Source organism: Rana temporaria, chromosome 4 (assembly GCF_905171775.1).
Source record: "Rana temporaria chromosome 4, aRanTem1.1, whole genome shotgun sequence".
Classification (NCBI taxonomy): Eukaryota; Metazoa; Chordata; class Amphibia; order Anura; family Ranidae; genus Rana; species Rana temporaria.
The window spans coordinates 354,306,844-354,322,575 of NC_053492.1; the positions used below are offsets into that span (position 1 = coordinate 354,306,844).

At 42.3% G+C, this 15,732-nt stretch overlaps 1 protein-coding gene across 1 annotated transcript in view; it reads right to left on the minus strand.

Annotated features, from left to right (window-relative positions):
* Positions 1–878, minus strand: part of LOC120937540 (opsin-5-like) — a 73,377-nt gene extending 72,499 nt beyond the window's left edge. The window contains exon 1 of the mRNA XM_040350846.1: positions 619–878. Within this exon, the coding sequence (XP_040206780.1) occupies positions 619–739 (121 nt within the window). The 5' untranslated portion in view covers positions 740–878. The remainder of the gene's footprint in view (positions 1–618) is intronic.
* Positions 879–15,732: the final 14,854 nt, after the last annotated feature.

The following is a 15,732-nucleotide window of genomic DNA, read 5'->3' on the forward strand; positions in this document are numbered from 1 at the left end:
CGGTTTTGACCGATGAAAACGGTCCATCAGATCGTTGTCCTCTGGTTAACCTATCGTGTGTCCGAGGCCTAACACCATTTATGTAATCAGACATGGACATGGTGCATCAATTTATTGCTCAGTCATTCTTACATATAAATTTGTGTAAATTACACATATCCTTGATCACAGTTATGCTTATAGTATACCTTCATAAAAAAGTTACTGACCTTATGTATGTAAAACAAATACAATAAAAAAAAAAATCACAAGAAAATCACACAAGTTTCACCCAGCATCCACACATTTATGAATACAATTAGATTTATTTTTTAATCTTGAGTGACAGTTGGGTAGATCTTGCATTAAACCAATTATAAATAGTTTCCAATTAATGTCGTTCACAGTGGAGTCAAAATTCTTAATGTATTAACAAACTGACGCTGGCATCAGGCATTAAAAAAAAATACTATGAAACTACTTTCTGTAACATACCATTATGAGCCACTTTCAAAACAAGAAGTAAAAAAAACTGTTTTACTAAGTAGTAAAGAAGCCATTTTTAAAATTGTGTCTATTTTAGTAGCAAACTCTATAGCAGTATCATTATTGAAGGGCTGATTTTCCTGCGGTACATACCCAAGGATAGCAAATAGATTCCTATGATTGTTTCTGCTTGTTCTGATATTGGATTTTCTTTTTGCGGTAGAGTCATGCTGTTGTTCCTCCATGGTATTGGACGTGGAAGCTGTATAGACATTATTACTGTTTTACTAATTCTAAGCAAAATAACAATTCAGCTCTCTAGATACATGGATGGAGTAAATGTTCAAATGTCCAGTAATTAGCCAATGCTTCTGTCTTCTGCATTCTGAGATTAACAAATTAGGAATGAAAATCTTCTCAAGAGACAGCGAGCTGGGTAAACGTTTGACCCCCCCCTTCCTCCCTCCACTCCTTATTCTTTTAATCCATACTATAAATACATCAGTGACTGTCACTGAATAGCATATGTAATAGATGGCTCTAGGAAAATGTGTCTTCTTTTACCTGCTTACTAGGGATAAGGTTTAGGTTCCCTGGTACCATAAATTTGTGGCTAATCCTGCATGTTTGAGGTTCACATATAATAATGGAGACATTTGCTATAATAACCATAATGCACTACCTGGCCTTTAAGCTTGGTATAAAGGGGCTTTTGTATAAGCCAGCCCCCTCACTCTAAAAGGATGCAGTCACAGCAGACATATTGATAATGTGCTTTTGCTGTGATAGGGAAAGCATAGTTACATAGTTAGTCAGGTTGAAAAAAGACACAAGTCCATCCAGTTCAACCACAAAAAAATAAACAAACAAAATAAAAAACACAGTACAATCCCATACACCCAACTTCATACCCACAGTTGATCCAGAGGAAGGCAAAAAAAAAAAACCCAGCATGATCTAATTTGCTACATCAGGGGAAAAAAATCCTTCCTGATCCCCCGAGAGGCAATCGGATTTACCCTGGATCAACTTTACCTATAAATCTTAATAGTTATATTATGTACATTTAGGAAAGAATCCAAGCATGAGAACGTTGCTGACAAATTTCATAGAGAACGATTAATGTAGCCACAGGCAGGTCTGTTAAAGTAGATGTAAACCGTTACCGAGTGTCATGTAGGAAGGAAAATGCTTTGTACTGTATCTGAGAGCAGGGGTCCTCAACCCCCGGGCCATGTAGGGTGGGCAGAAAGGGAGCTAATTAGCAAAACTTGAAGTGCCACCCTCCCACCACCATGCTGCACAAGCCCACACCCTCCGGAGGTAACAGGCTGCACACCCCCCCAGAGTTAACAGGAAGCACAAACCCCCTTCCCGATTTGTGAAGGGGTTGTCATCACTGAGGCCGGTCCCTGGTGCCAAAGAGGGTTGGGGACAACTGTTTTAGAGAATTGGGGCTAGGGAATGGAATGATTTTTACTTTTTTCTTGTGTCTTAATGCTGCTGATGTTCTGTAGCCTCTTTATAGCCTGTCCCTGCCCATATGTACTACAGTGATAACAGGCTGCATGTATTTTAAACAGGGCATTTTTCCTTATTGTTGATGGCTGCAATTGTTTTTTGCAGGCCTTTTTTGAATGATGACCCCCAAACAAGAATCCTCATAGCAGTGTCACCAGTTGTTATGTTCATGAAAGCTAGCAATTAAAATAAAAATAGGCTTTCCACGTGAAAATAAGCTTTTTCATGTATTATTATCGTTAAAACGTATATGAAATTTTTGTGGTTGGATTTACATATATTTTAAACTCTTGCACGCTGGCCACTGTACAAATACAGCAGGTCCACTCACTGTTCTGGGAGGACATACCGGTATGCCAAACAAATGTGTTTAGTGTTTTTAGTTAAATGTAAAAAATAAATGCATTGATTTTATTAGTAACATCTGTAGTGGGTGTTTGGTAGTCTGCAATCCAGGCCTGATTAATTTTGTGAAAAGTCAGCTTCTCATTTACAAATCCCATCTGATGCTCTGCAGACCCTCTCTGACATGACACATGTAGCAGTGCAGGCTACAAACTCAACCGCAAATTAAGCCACCTTCCAGCCAGTGGCATACATTTGACACACAGTATTATATTGGAATAAACTTTAAAAGATTAAAGTTAAAGGCTCCATACACTCTCAAGAGTCGCTAAAAAAATGCTGGATAAAAATGCTAATATTTAGTGTTTTTTTGTCAGCATTTTTTCAGTGTTTAGGAGCCTTTTCAAAAGCATTTAAAAAAAGCACCCCCCCCCCCCCCCAATCCATACCAGGCCCTATTTGGGAACCCTGCTGACAGCTGATGAGTCTGTTGTTAAGGACGTGTGGCTGGCTTGAACGCCTGCTCCTTAACCACTTATAGACCACCTCCTGCACATTTACGTTGGCAGAATGGCACAGCTGGGCACATGCACATACAGGTACGTACTGTGCTAGTACTCAGCCGTGGGTCGCGGATGTCACGGGACCGTGGGACCCGTGGACCCGATCGCCGCTGGAGTCCTGCAAACGGTCCCCGGAGCTGAAGAACACAGCTTCCCCGTTCTTCACTGTGGCGGCGGCATCGATCGTGTGATCCCTTTTAAAGGGATACACAATCAATCACGTCACACCTACAGCCACACCCCCTACAGTTGTAAACACACATGAGGTCACACATAACCCCATCAGCGCCCCCTTGTGGTTAACTCGCAAACTGCAACTGTCATTTTCACAGTAAACAATGCATTTTAAATGCATTTTTTGCTGTGAAAATGACAATGGTCCCAAAAATGTGTCAAAATTGTCCGAAGTGTCCGCCATAATGTCGCAGTCACACAAAAATTCGCTGATCGACGCTATTAGTAGTAAAAAAAAATTATAAAAATGCAATAAATTTTTTTTATAAAAATGCAATAAAACTATCCCCTATTTTGTAAACGCTATAAATTTTGCGCAAACCAACCGATAAACGCTTATTGTGATTTTTTTTACCAAAAATATGTAGAAGAATACGTATCGACCTAAACTGAGTATAAAAAATGTTTTTTTATATATTTTTTGGGGATATTTATTAAGTAAAAATTGCATTTTTTAGCGCAAAAAATAAAAACCACAGAGGTGATTAAATACCACCAAAAGAAAGCTCTATTTGTGGGAAAAAATGGACGCCAATTTTGTTTGGGAGCCACGTCGCACGACCACGCAATTGTCTGTTAAAGCGACGCAGTGCCGAATCGCAAAACCTGGTCGGGTCCTTTAGCTGCCTAAAGGTCCGGGTCTTAAGTGGTTAACAACCAGCTATACATTGGTTGCTAAGAACACCGATGTGTCACTGGCTAAGAAATAAACAATGCAAAATCTGGAAACTAGTGCTTAGCAGCGGTATTTACAGCCTTTAGGAGCTTCTAGGAGCTGTTAGCATTTTTTCTGCTGGCAAATTGCTCCCAAAAACACAAAAGCTCCTAGAAGCTTAAGATTGAAAAATGCTTTTAGCCTTCAATAGTGTGCATGGATACATGGGCATGCTATTTGCTTCTAGGAGCAGAAAAAAATGCTCAAATTAGCTGCTAAGAGCTTAAAAATAAGCTAGTGTGCATAGAGCCTAAATCTGTAAATACTGTTTAACAAAAAAGAAATACATAATAAATAGTGTGGGCAAATGTTAATGTAGGACTTCCCAGGCCATGAACTAAAGAAAGAAAAAGAGCCGCTGTTCCAGGGGTATGATGAGAACCTGAGGTGGAATGTCTCGTAGAGTGGCAGCCCCGGCCCATCTCCATGGGAAACTTGTAAGAAAAGAAATGGCTGCACATCCAGGAATTCCAAGGTCACGTAGTCGAGTTTCTCACATACATCTTGTGCTTAATCATTACCAATGATTAAGCACAAGATGTATGTGTGAAACGCGTCTACGTGACCTTGTGTTGGTGTTTTTGGTGTTATCTCTTTGAACAATAAAAGACCATCGGAATTCCTGGATGTGCAGCCATTTCTTTTCTTACATGAACTAAAGAAAGGGGGTATTTTAACCAGCTGGTATGAATGCAGTTCAATTGCCAAGCTGGCACACAGGTGCTAGATTGATGAGGGGTTTGGGGAAAGTTTCTGTTCCACTGCACTGGGGGATTCTTAGCAAGTGCCTAGTTGAGTATCAAGGCTTTACTCTGGGGAAGGTCAGGGAGGCTATGATTGTAGGATTGTATGATACATTTTTGTCCTTGGAGAAAGACTCAAAGGAAAAGGTCCACAGAAATATAAATAAGTCTCTGACCCATAAAATCCAATTGGGTCCTCTTTCCTAGTTGCCAAGATTTTTACCCAGTTTGTATTGCCCTACCTGACCATGTGCGCTTGACCAGGGCCCAAATAGGGGGAACAAATAATAGTAAAAAAAAAAGGAAAACTAAATAATTTTTAAGAAAAAGGGTAAATAACAAAAAAATAAAATTGTGACCGGTTGTAGAAATGTGTTAAAATGCAAAATGTAGTGCTTCCATGAAGTGATTATGACCCCACATTATGTATATAGTATCCCAATATACAGTATGGGCCAGATTCAGAGAGAACTTACACCTGTTGATACGCCGTGTAAGTTCTAGGATGCGCTGTCGTATCTATGCGCCGTATTCTTGAAACCAGATACGCCTGAATTCTGGCTCCATCCGACCGACGTAAGTCTCCTACGCCGTCGTATCTTGGGTGCAAATTTTTCGCTGGCCGCTAGGGGCGCTTCCATTGATTTACGCGTTGAATATGTAAATGACCTAGATACGCCGATTCACGAACGTACTTGCGCCCGTCGCAGTAAGCTACGCCGTTTACGTAAGGCATACGTACGGCGTATAGTTATCCATCATAAAGCAGGGGTAAGTCATGTTAGGGTATGGACGTCGGAACAGCCGTCGGATTTTACGTCGTTTGCGTAAGTCGTACGTGAATGGGGCTGGGCGTAGGTTACGTTCACGTCGAAAGCATTGAGCCGACGTATCTTAGGGAGTATATGCAACGTGATTCTGAGCATGCGTGCGCATGCGCTGTTCGTTCGGGAATTAATTTACATGGGGTCACGGCTAATTTTAATACAACACGCCCACTACCTTCCTATTTTGAATTAGGTGGGCTTACGCCGGCCCATTTACGCTATGCTGACGTAACTTAGGGAGCAAGTGCTTTGTGAATACTGCTCTTGCCTCTCAGAGTTACGTCGGCGTAGCGCATATGTGATACGCTACGCCCGCACAAAAATAAGCCGCTGTCTCTGTATCTGGCCCTATATGTGTAGCATTTTCCCAAAATATTCCAATCAGTTTTGCCTTGCTCCAATGCATGAAATATAAATAATTTATTTGATTCAATCTACTAATGCTTACCAGATTTGTAGACCCCTAGGCCCCTAGAGAGGCCAAATCATGCCTGTGTATGGAATATGCCCCATAGTAGCCACAATCTACAACACAGTAATAGCTTAGTTCTCTTTCAGTAGGAAAGAAAGGAAAATGCTCAAAATGGTGCAGATACGGTAATCCAAGAGTTTTTTTTCACAGTTTGAGTAGAAATATGGTAATGGAGGGCCATCAGGGGGCTGTTTTTACCAGTTCTTCAACATATATGATTCAGTAGACACTAGTCCCTCCATATGAACACAACTGTCTAGAGCCTCTCCTTGTGCCAAAAAAAAAAGGAGAAGAAGTGAAGGAGGCGGGTGGAGAAGGGGAAGGAGGAAGAAGTAAAGGAGATTTAGTAAGAAGAGGGAGAAAAAGTTGGAGGAGGAAGAGTTGAAGGAGGAAGGAGAGGAGTAAAGGAAGGAGGACATCACATTAGCAAAGCTTGGTTACCTCCAGATGACATCACCTCTCTATTTAAGTATGTCTGAATTTATTTTAAATAGTCCTAATTTGGGAAGGTGTGCAGCCACTGGCCATGAATTAGACACTTAGGCCCGGATTCAGAAAGGAGATACGGTGGCGTATCTCCGGATACGCCGTCGTAACTCTGAGTTGTGTTGTCGTATCTATGCGATCAGTTACGCATAGATTTCCCTAAGATTCAACCGACGTAACTGTCTTACACCGTCGTATCTTAGGCTGCATATTTATGCTGGCCGCTAGGTGGCGCTTCCGTATATTTACGCGATGAATATGCTAATTAGGTAGATACGCCGATTCAGAAATGTACGTCCGCCCGGCGCATTTTTTACGTCGTTTACATTCGGCTTTTTCCGGCGTAAAGTTACCCCTGCTATATGAGGGGTATCCTATGTTAAGTATGGACGTCGTTCCCGCGTCGAGTTTTGAAAATTTTATGTTGTTTGCGTAAGTCGTTCGCGAATAGGGCTGTACGTAAGTTACGTTCACGTCTAAAGCAATGACGATTTGCGGTGTAATTTCGAACATGCGCACTAGGATTCTTTCACGAACGGCACATGCGCCGTTTGTAAAAAAATTTAAAATACGCGGGGTCACCATTCATTTATATAAAACACGCCCACATCATCCCCATTTGAATTAGGCGGGCTTACGCCGGACCACAGACGTTATGCCGCCGTAACTTAGGGTGCAAGTTCTTTCTGAATACGGAACTTGCGCCCTATTTTCCGGCGGCGTAACGTATCTGAGATACGTTACGCCCGCCAAAAGATACACCAATGTATCTGAATCCGGGCCTAAATTTTTGCTTCTGCCTGCCCTTCATCTTAACTGTAGCCTCCTTCACTTGTTGCTGCCAGCCCTTCCTTCCCCCTGTATTGGGGAAAGAGCAATGGCCTATGACCATAGTTTTTGCCCTTGCCGCTATTCTTCCAGTGCCCTAACTATAATGAAATAATTAAATAAAAACAAAAATACAACTGGCTGCTAAGTAGGGGAAAAAAGATTATGCTGGCAAAGCAAAGGCATTGCAGACATGCCTGACCTCTGCTGTGTGCAGCATATCCACTGAACAAATACCAAAAATACAGATAAAAAATAAAAATAAATACATATGAAAATAAAAATGTAAAAACATAGGGCCAGATTCAGGTACATTTACGTTGCTCCCCCGCGGCGCAACGTATCTGATTTACGTTACACCGCCGCAGGTTTACAGCGTAAGTGCCTGATTCACAAAGCACTTACCTGTAAACTTGCGGCGGTGTAACGTAAATGTGCTCGGCGCAAGCCCACCTAATTCAAATGGGGCGGGCACCATTTAAATTAGGCGCGTTCCCGCACCGAACGTACTGCGAATGCCTTTTTTTTTAAATGCGACGTGCGTTACGGCGTTTCGTATTCCCGGACGTCTTACGCAAAAAAAAAAAAAAACGAAATTCGACGCGGGAACGACGGCCATACCTTAACATGGCTGTTCTAAAAATAAGCCATGTTAAAGCAGGCCTAACTTTGCGACGGGAAAAAACGACTAGCGGCGACGTAAGAGATTGCGACGAACGCGCGTATCTTCGTGGATCGCCGTAAGTAGTCATTTGCATATTCTACGCCGACCGCAATGGAATCGCCACCTAGCGGCCGGCCTAGAATTGCATCCTAAGATCCGACGGTGTAAGTTAATTACACCTGTCGGATCTTAGAGCTATCTATGCGTAACTGATTCTATGAATCAGCCGCATAGTTAGGATGGGCGGATCACAGAGATACGACGGCGTATAAGGAGATACGCCGTCGTATCTCTTCTGTGAATCTGGCCCATAGATTATATGAGAGAGGCTGTGGTGCAAAGATCTTGGACAAAGTGGGCCTAGATCAGCAAACTCTGGGGTGGTTATAATGCGTCTTTTTTGCATCTCCATGTGACACCTAATTACTACTGTCATCTGGGGCTGAGGTGTAAAAAAATTGTGGCTATGAATACACTGGGCCAGATTCATGTAGCACTTACGCCGGCGTATCTCGAGATGCGCGGCGTAAGTCAAAATGTGCACCGGCGTATGTCTGCGCCATACCCACAGAACCAGATACGCCTCAAAATAGACTTCTTCCTACCGGCGTAACTTTCCTACGCCGGAGCGGCGTGGGTGCATCTTTACGCTGGACGGATCTGGCGTGGCCATGGTTTTTTGGTTTTAAATATGCAAATGAGGGAGATACGCCGATTCACGAAACTACGTTTGACCGGCGCAGGCTACTCCCGGTGAGCGTAACTGGAAATTCCGGCGCAAAGTTACCCCCTCATAAAGCAGGGGTAACTTTGCACCAGACTTGCTCAAGTCAGCTGGAGAGGTCCCGGATGGCAACCCCCCTTTTTTTATAAAAATAAATGACCAAATAAAGGGGGCTTTCCATCCGGGACCTCTGGGCCCTTTAATAATAATAATAATAATGATAATAATAATTATATATATATTTTTGTCCGAAAGGCACTGGCCGTGAACTTGTTCTGCATACAGACGGCAGAACTTTTTCAGCCAACATTCACGAAACTACGTAGTTTTTCTGCTCTTTTGTCCGATGGAGCGTACAGACTGTTTGATTATATGACAAAACACGTCCATCGGAATATTCGATCGTGTGTGCGATCCTTTAGCCTGTAGGGTTCAATATTGGGTTGGCTCACCCTTTGCAGCTATAACAGCTTCAACTCTTCTGGGAAGGCCGTCCACAAGGTTTAGGAGGGTGTCTATGGGAATGTTTGACCATTCTTCCAGAAGTGTATTTGTGAGGTCAGACACTGATGTTGGACAAGAAGGCCGGGCTCACAGTCTCTGCTCTAATTCATCCCAAAGGTGTTGAGGTCAGGACTCTGTGCAGGCCAGTCCAGTTCCTCCACCCCAAACTCACTCATTTATGTCTTTATGGTCCTTGCTTTGTGGACTGGTCCAAATCATTTGATTATGGTGGGGGGTTGTTTTTCAGGGGTTGGGTTGGCCCCTTGGTTCCAGTGAAGGGAACTCTTAAGGCATCAGCATACCAAGACATTTTGGACAATTTCATGCTCCCAACTTTGTGGGAACAGTTTGGGGAGGGCCCCTTCCTATTCCAACATGACTGCGCACCAGTGCACAAAGCAAGGTCCATAAAGACATGGATGAGCAAGTTTGGGGTGGAGGAACTTGACTGGCCTGCACAGAGTCCTGACCTCAACTCGATAGAACACCTTTGAAATGAATTAGAGCAGAGACTGCAAGCCAGGCCTTCTTGTCCATCAAAAAAATATAAATAAAAATATATTAAAAAAATATATTTTTTTTATAAAAAAAAAGGGGGGGTTCCCATCTGGGCCCCTGGGGACCCCCGGGCCCCTTACAGGTGTACTGCCTGTACCCCCCTGATGGCGGCCCTGGTCATAAGTCTCCATTGCTGTTATGAGGGCTGACATCTCCTGGGTGTTAACGTTTTTTTTCCTCCTCTGCCTGTGGGGAACGGGAGCAGCCATCTCACAGCAAAAGTACCTTCCCTGGGGGGGGAATAAAACTGGATGTACTTTTGCATCGGCTGGGCGTAAGTTGGGCCGGCGTATCTCTGTAAGTTGGGCCGGCATAGTTGTGAGCATGCTCAGAAGGGAACGAACGTACTGAGCATGCTCCGTTCATGATACGCCGGGCGTAAATCACTGCTCCACGTTCAGAACATCATTTGCAAAAGGTCACACCCACTTCCACTTACGCCGAGGAAATTAAGTTAGGCCGGTGCAAAGTCAGGCACAAGTGCTTTGTGAATACCCTACCTGCCTCTCCACGCTGGTCCGGCGTAGCGGAAAAAAGATACACTACGCCGGCAGAAAGATAAACCATTGTATGTGAATCTGGCCCACTGTTATTTTTATTGCAAGATAAAATCTGCCTTGTCTCTTTCTATTTTGTGTCTATTCAAGTGTTCATAGTAAAGCCTTTTTTGTTTAAATAAATTAGGTTTAGCTGATGCTGCTTTAGTTAAGCCAAGCTAAATGTAGTGTTTTTAAAATCCAAAATACGTGATGCCAGAATACAGTGCCACTGACACTGTCTGTGAAAATCATATTTTTTCTTTAACAAATACAGCTTAAAGCTATCTCCCAAGCAAGTCATATAAAAGACTGGTGTTTTCTCCTCAGTATTGCCTTAAAAGGCAATGGTGGTTACATTTTCTTTTTCTTTGGAAAATGCCCCCTGTGGCAATGCCCAGCTTTATATACTCTATTAACCTTAGGCAGTATTTAGTATCAAGGCCCCCTCCCCCAATAGACTTAGATAGGCTTCACAGCTAAGTTTGTGTTTTGAAGATTTTAGGCTACATGCTGTTTGTCAGCATTTGGGACAAGTGTAGGATTCTCTATTCTTTTAAAGGGTTTGTAAAAGTAAATAAAAACCAAAACCAAAAAACAAACATGTCTATACCTACTTACTCTGTGCAATGGAATTGCACAGAGCGGGAACCTCCTCTTTTCAGGTCCACCGCCCCAGCAAAGCCAGTGATGAAGGAGTGGGGGGCGGGACCGGGTTCCTCTGTGTCAATGGGGCTGAGGGGGCGATTCAGGCACCTTAACATTTTTTACCTTCATGCAAGGGATGCATTAGGGTAACCCCTTTAACCTCCCTGGCGGTATGATTCTGTCTGGAATTACGTACCAAAAGCGGTACAATTATTTTGCAAGGAAATTTGGCGTTTTATACTGTAGGCCTGTATTTTTTAGAAATAACTCACTTAAATCTGACCAAGCAAGAGTCTTGTAGGCATCCCGGGTATGATTTTTTTTTAAAACAAAATTATAAATTATAATATAATAAATAATTATAATTAATTATAACAAATAATAATATAATTATAATAAAAATTATTCAATAATGTAATCAACTCAAAATCACTGAAATTTGCTCAGTTGCAGAATTGTCGCTGTCATTATTTTTTTTTTTATGACGAATTTCCCCACAAATCGCTATCGCACAATTCTGCAAGTAATTATAATTTATTATCGCTGTTTTCTAGCTGATCTAAAACCATTTTTGACATAAAGGGACACTTTTGGACAATCTACAGTTTTTAGGCAGAAAGAAATTTTTTTATTATATAAAAGTACATGTAGGGCACTGGGCAGACCACTAGGGACAAGGGGGGGGGGGGTGTTTTTTTTTACATACAGTACTGTAATCTATAAGATTACAGTATACTGTATGTAAAGTGTTTGTTTACTTTTTTTAATTTTGCGCCGTTCTCCGCTCCCGTGCGTCGTAACGTCGCAGGGAACGGAGATCGGAGGCACACGGGGACACTGTGAATCGAGCGAGGAGGTCCCGCTCGCTCACACAGCGGGGTGGCATCGCTGGATCCAGGGACAAGGTAAGTAACTTGCCTGTGGATCCAGCGAGAAGGTAAGCCGCGCCGCTGCACACTCTGCACGTCCACCCCGAGCGTGACTCGGGGTTACCGATCCTAACATGAAAAACCAACCCCGAGTCACGCTCGGGTTTACCGACAAGGGGGTTAAAGGAGTTGTAAAGGAAAAAAATGTTTTGCCTAAAATTAATGTCTGCAAGGTAGACAGACAGAATAGTGTAATGATTCTGTTAAAAAAGAGTAAATACCTATTAAATTCCTTCATCTATAAACCATTAGTGCACTGTGGATGGTGGAAACACTGGTATAAACTGGATTTCACCGCTTTATGCACATGCACTTTTTTCCATGAACTGTTGTTTCTGAATGGACTTCTGTATACTTGTACATTACTTGTCACTTTTTGGGCGCATAGTGCACTTTATTGTTGAAAATTTATTTTGCAAATTGTGGACTGCTTTTTTGCACATTTTTGAATACATCGCTTTGCACTTAATGAGGTTTTTTATTGCTTTTTCTGCATTTTTATGAGGATTCTCTACCGTAAATGATTACACGCTGTTATATTGATTATAGATTAGTGTTTAATTAAATAAGAGCCACATTTTTCTACTTTTTTACATATCTCAGTGTGTGTAAACACTTTCATATGTTGGCAGCTACTGACTAGCTTCTGCATTGCCTATTTTGGTTTGCTCATTAGTACCTCCACCCTCCCTCAGCACTGCTTCCCCATCTTCCGCCCAACTCTCTTTGCTGTTGGCATGGCCCATGTCTATTTAAAGGCTTCTTTAGCTTTCTGCCAGACCTCCAATCTGAGTATTTGCTAAAGGCCCCTAAATATTCATGGAATCTCCTCCTCGCCTCCACCCCCTCATTCTAGAACATTCTCCAATGTCCCAGAAACAGGGGGTGGCACCAGAGAATTGCCAGGATGAGTCATCCAGCCCTGACATCTAGTAACCCTGACCCAGATTTATCGACTCAGGGTTTATCCCTGGCCAGAAAATGCTTTTACCTACTCTCACTACTAGTAGTACACACTAGGAGGTGCTACACTCTGATTGGCAGGATCCTGTAGCGAGATGGCGAGTGTCCCTGCAGTATGTGGGCTCTTTAATTGGGGATCACATTTTGGGATGCCCAATGTTTTATTTCATTTTTTTTTTCCACTAGGGTCAGTGGTGCTTAGTTTGTGTCTCCTGTGCTTCTGCAGATAGAGTAAGTTCCATACTGCTGACTGTTTGCCCCATCCCTGTGTGACAATACCCCTTATGTTCAGGTTGTTATTATTGCTGCAGCCGTGCACTTGTATGGGTATGCACGTGGATTACTCCCTTGCACACCGGAAGCAGAAATGTATTATGGGGGTGGAGCCAGTGACCATCTTGGTAAAGGAAATGAGTGGGGTAGCCTGGTAGAAACAGACCTATTACTTGGCCAGCAAACTTGGAAGATTTCTTCCAGAAAGTTATCGGAGCATAGCTGGGAAGGGTTCAGGGGCACTTCTGTCAGGTCTAGAGAGCACTGTTAGTAGTCCTGCTGATTTTGTATCTCCCGAGAGACCAGTTGTGACAGGTGCATCTGAGCCATTATGTCTGTCTGGTATTGTGGCCACTGCAGGGGCGTCAACTTAAGCTTATGTCACTAAGGATGACTTAGCTTCTGCTTTGACTGGGGTAGAGGAAATTGCTGGAATGCTTGCTTCCTTGGAACAGAATAGTAGAAAGTGGGAGCATTGCCCTTTGCCAGATCCTTCTTCGATTGTGGATGAGGAATGGGTATATATAGACGAGAAGGTGGTAGGGGTAGAAGTTGAAGCAGGTCAGAAAGTGGAATCCATGTCGTAGGATTCTGAAACTGAAGACATTCAGGGGCTGTCTGTCTCTCAAGCTCAGAGGATATTGGTGCATTACCTTTCTGAGATGGTTTGGTCTGATTTCAAGTTACCGCCTGCTAAATGGGATCATCCAGATATGATATTTGTGCCACCAAAGAGATTTTATCTACTTTATCCAATAAAGAGAAATAAAAAAAAAGTGAAGCTTGCATGGGTTTCTTATCTCAATAAGAATTTGACTTGCTTAGCTGATGATGTCCAGGTCTTCAAAATCCCGGTTGATAAGAGACACTGTTAAAAGCCACCTTCTCTTTGGAAGGCTCTACTATGCAGACGGAGGTGGCAGACATTGGCATTTGTCAAAGCCTTAAAGGGGTTGTAAACCCTCCTGTTTCTTTATAAAAAATCAAGAGATGGTGTTGCGCTCTACAATCAAGTGCTAGTATATAACATAATATAGAAAAAAAGTATATATATATATATATATATATATATATATACAGTTGTGTTCAAAATTATTCAACCCCCCAATGCTGTAAAGGGTTTTAGGGAATTTAGTGTACATTTGTAATTGTATTCAGAATGAAATCCTACAAGGACTTCTTAAAGAACCATATGCAACTAAAATGACATCAATTGGTTTTGTAATACAGTAGTAAATGTTTATTTTGTGAACTCTTCATTTACACAATTATTCAACCCCTTAAAGACTACCACTCTGAAGAACAGAGGTTCATTGAAGTGTTTTCAATCAGGTATTGAAAACACCTGTGGATGTCAGTGAGCAGCAATAAAGCATAATAAGCACCAACCAGGCAGCTTTAAAATGACTGTGATACTCAGCTCCTTCTAGACATTTACTGGTGTGGTTATAAACATGGTGAAGTCAAGAGAATGGTCCGGGAAGACAAGAGAAGAGGTGATTACTCTTCACAGGAAGGGCAATGGCTATAAGAAGATTGCAAAGATGTTAAACATACCAAGAGACACCATAGGAAGCATCATTCGCAAATTCAAGCCAAAGGGCACTGTTGAAACGCTACCTGGTCGTGGCAGAAAGAAGATGCTGACTTTGACTGCTGAGCGCTACCTGAAGCGTAGAATGGAGAAAAGTCCCCTTGTGACTGCTGAGGAACTGACAAAAGATTTGTCAGATGTGGGTACTGAAGTTTCTGCTCAGACAATACGGCGCACACTGCGTAATGAAGGCCTCCATGCCAGAACTCCCAGGCGCACCCCCTTGCTGTCTCCAAAGAATAAGAAGAGTCGACTGCAGTATGCAAAAATCATGTGGACAAACCACAGAAGTTTTGGGATTGTGTTCTGTGGACTGATGAAACAAAATTAGAAGTGTTTGGGCCCATGGATCAACGCTATGTTGACAGGAGGAAGAACAAGGCCTATGATGAAAAGAACACCTTGCCTACTGTGAAGCATGGCGGGGGGTCAATCATGCTTTGGGGCTGTTTTGCTTCTGCAGGTACAGGGAAGCTTCAGCGTGTGCAAGGTACCATGAATTCTCTTCAGTACCAGGAGATAGTGGATAACAATGTGATGCAGTCCGTCACAAACCTGAGGCTTGGGAGACGTTGGACCTTTCAACAGGACAATGATCCCAAGCATACCTCCAAGTCCACTAGAGCATGGTTGCAGATTAAAGGCTGGAATATTTGGGAGTGGCCATCGCAGTCACCAGACTTAAATCCGATTGAGAACCTCTGGTGGGACTTAAAGAAAGCAGTTGCAGTGCGCAAGCCTAAGAATGTGACTGAACTGGAGGCTTTTGCCCATGACGAATGGGCAAAGATACCCGTAGATCGCTGCAAGACACTTGTGTCAAGCTATGCTTCAAGTTTAAAAGCTGTTATAACTGTAAAAGGATGTTGTACTAAGTACTAAGATTGAATGTCAATTGGGGGTTGAATAAAACTGATAATGATGTGAGCACAGAAAAGACATTTGTGGTTATTTCATTATAAATGTTATGTTATATTTGTCTGACCTACACGTGCCTCTTTGATTTAATTGTAAGAAGGATGACAGGATGATCAAAATCAATGTCAAACTGGGCAAAACAATCAATTTCAGTGGGGGTTGAATAATTTTGAATACAACTGTATATATATATACATATATATATATATATATATATATATA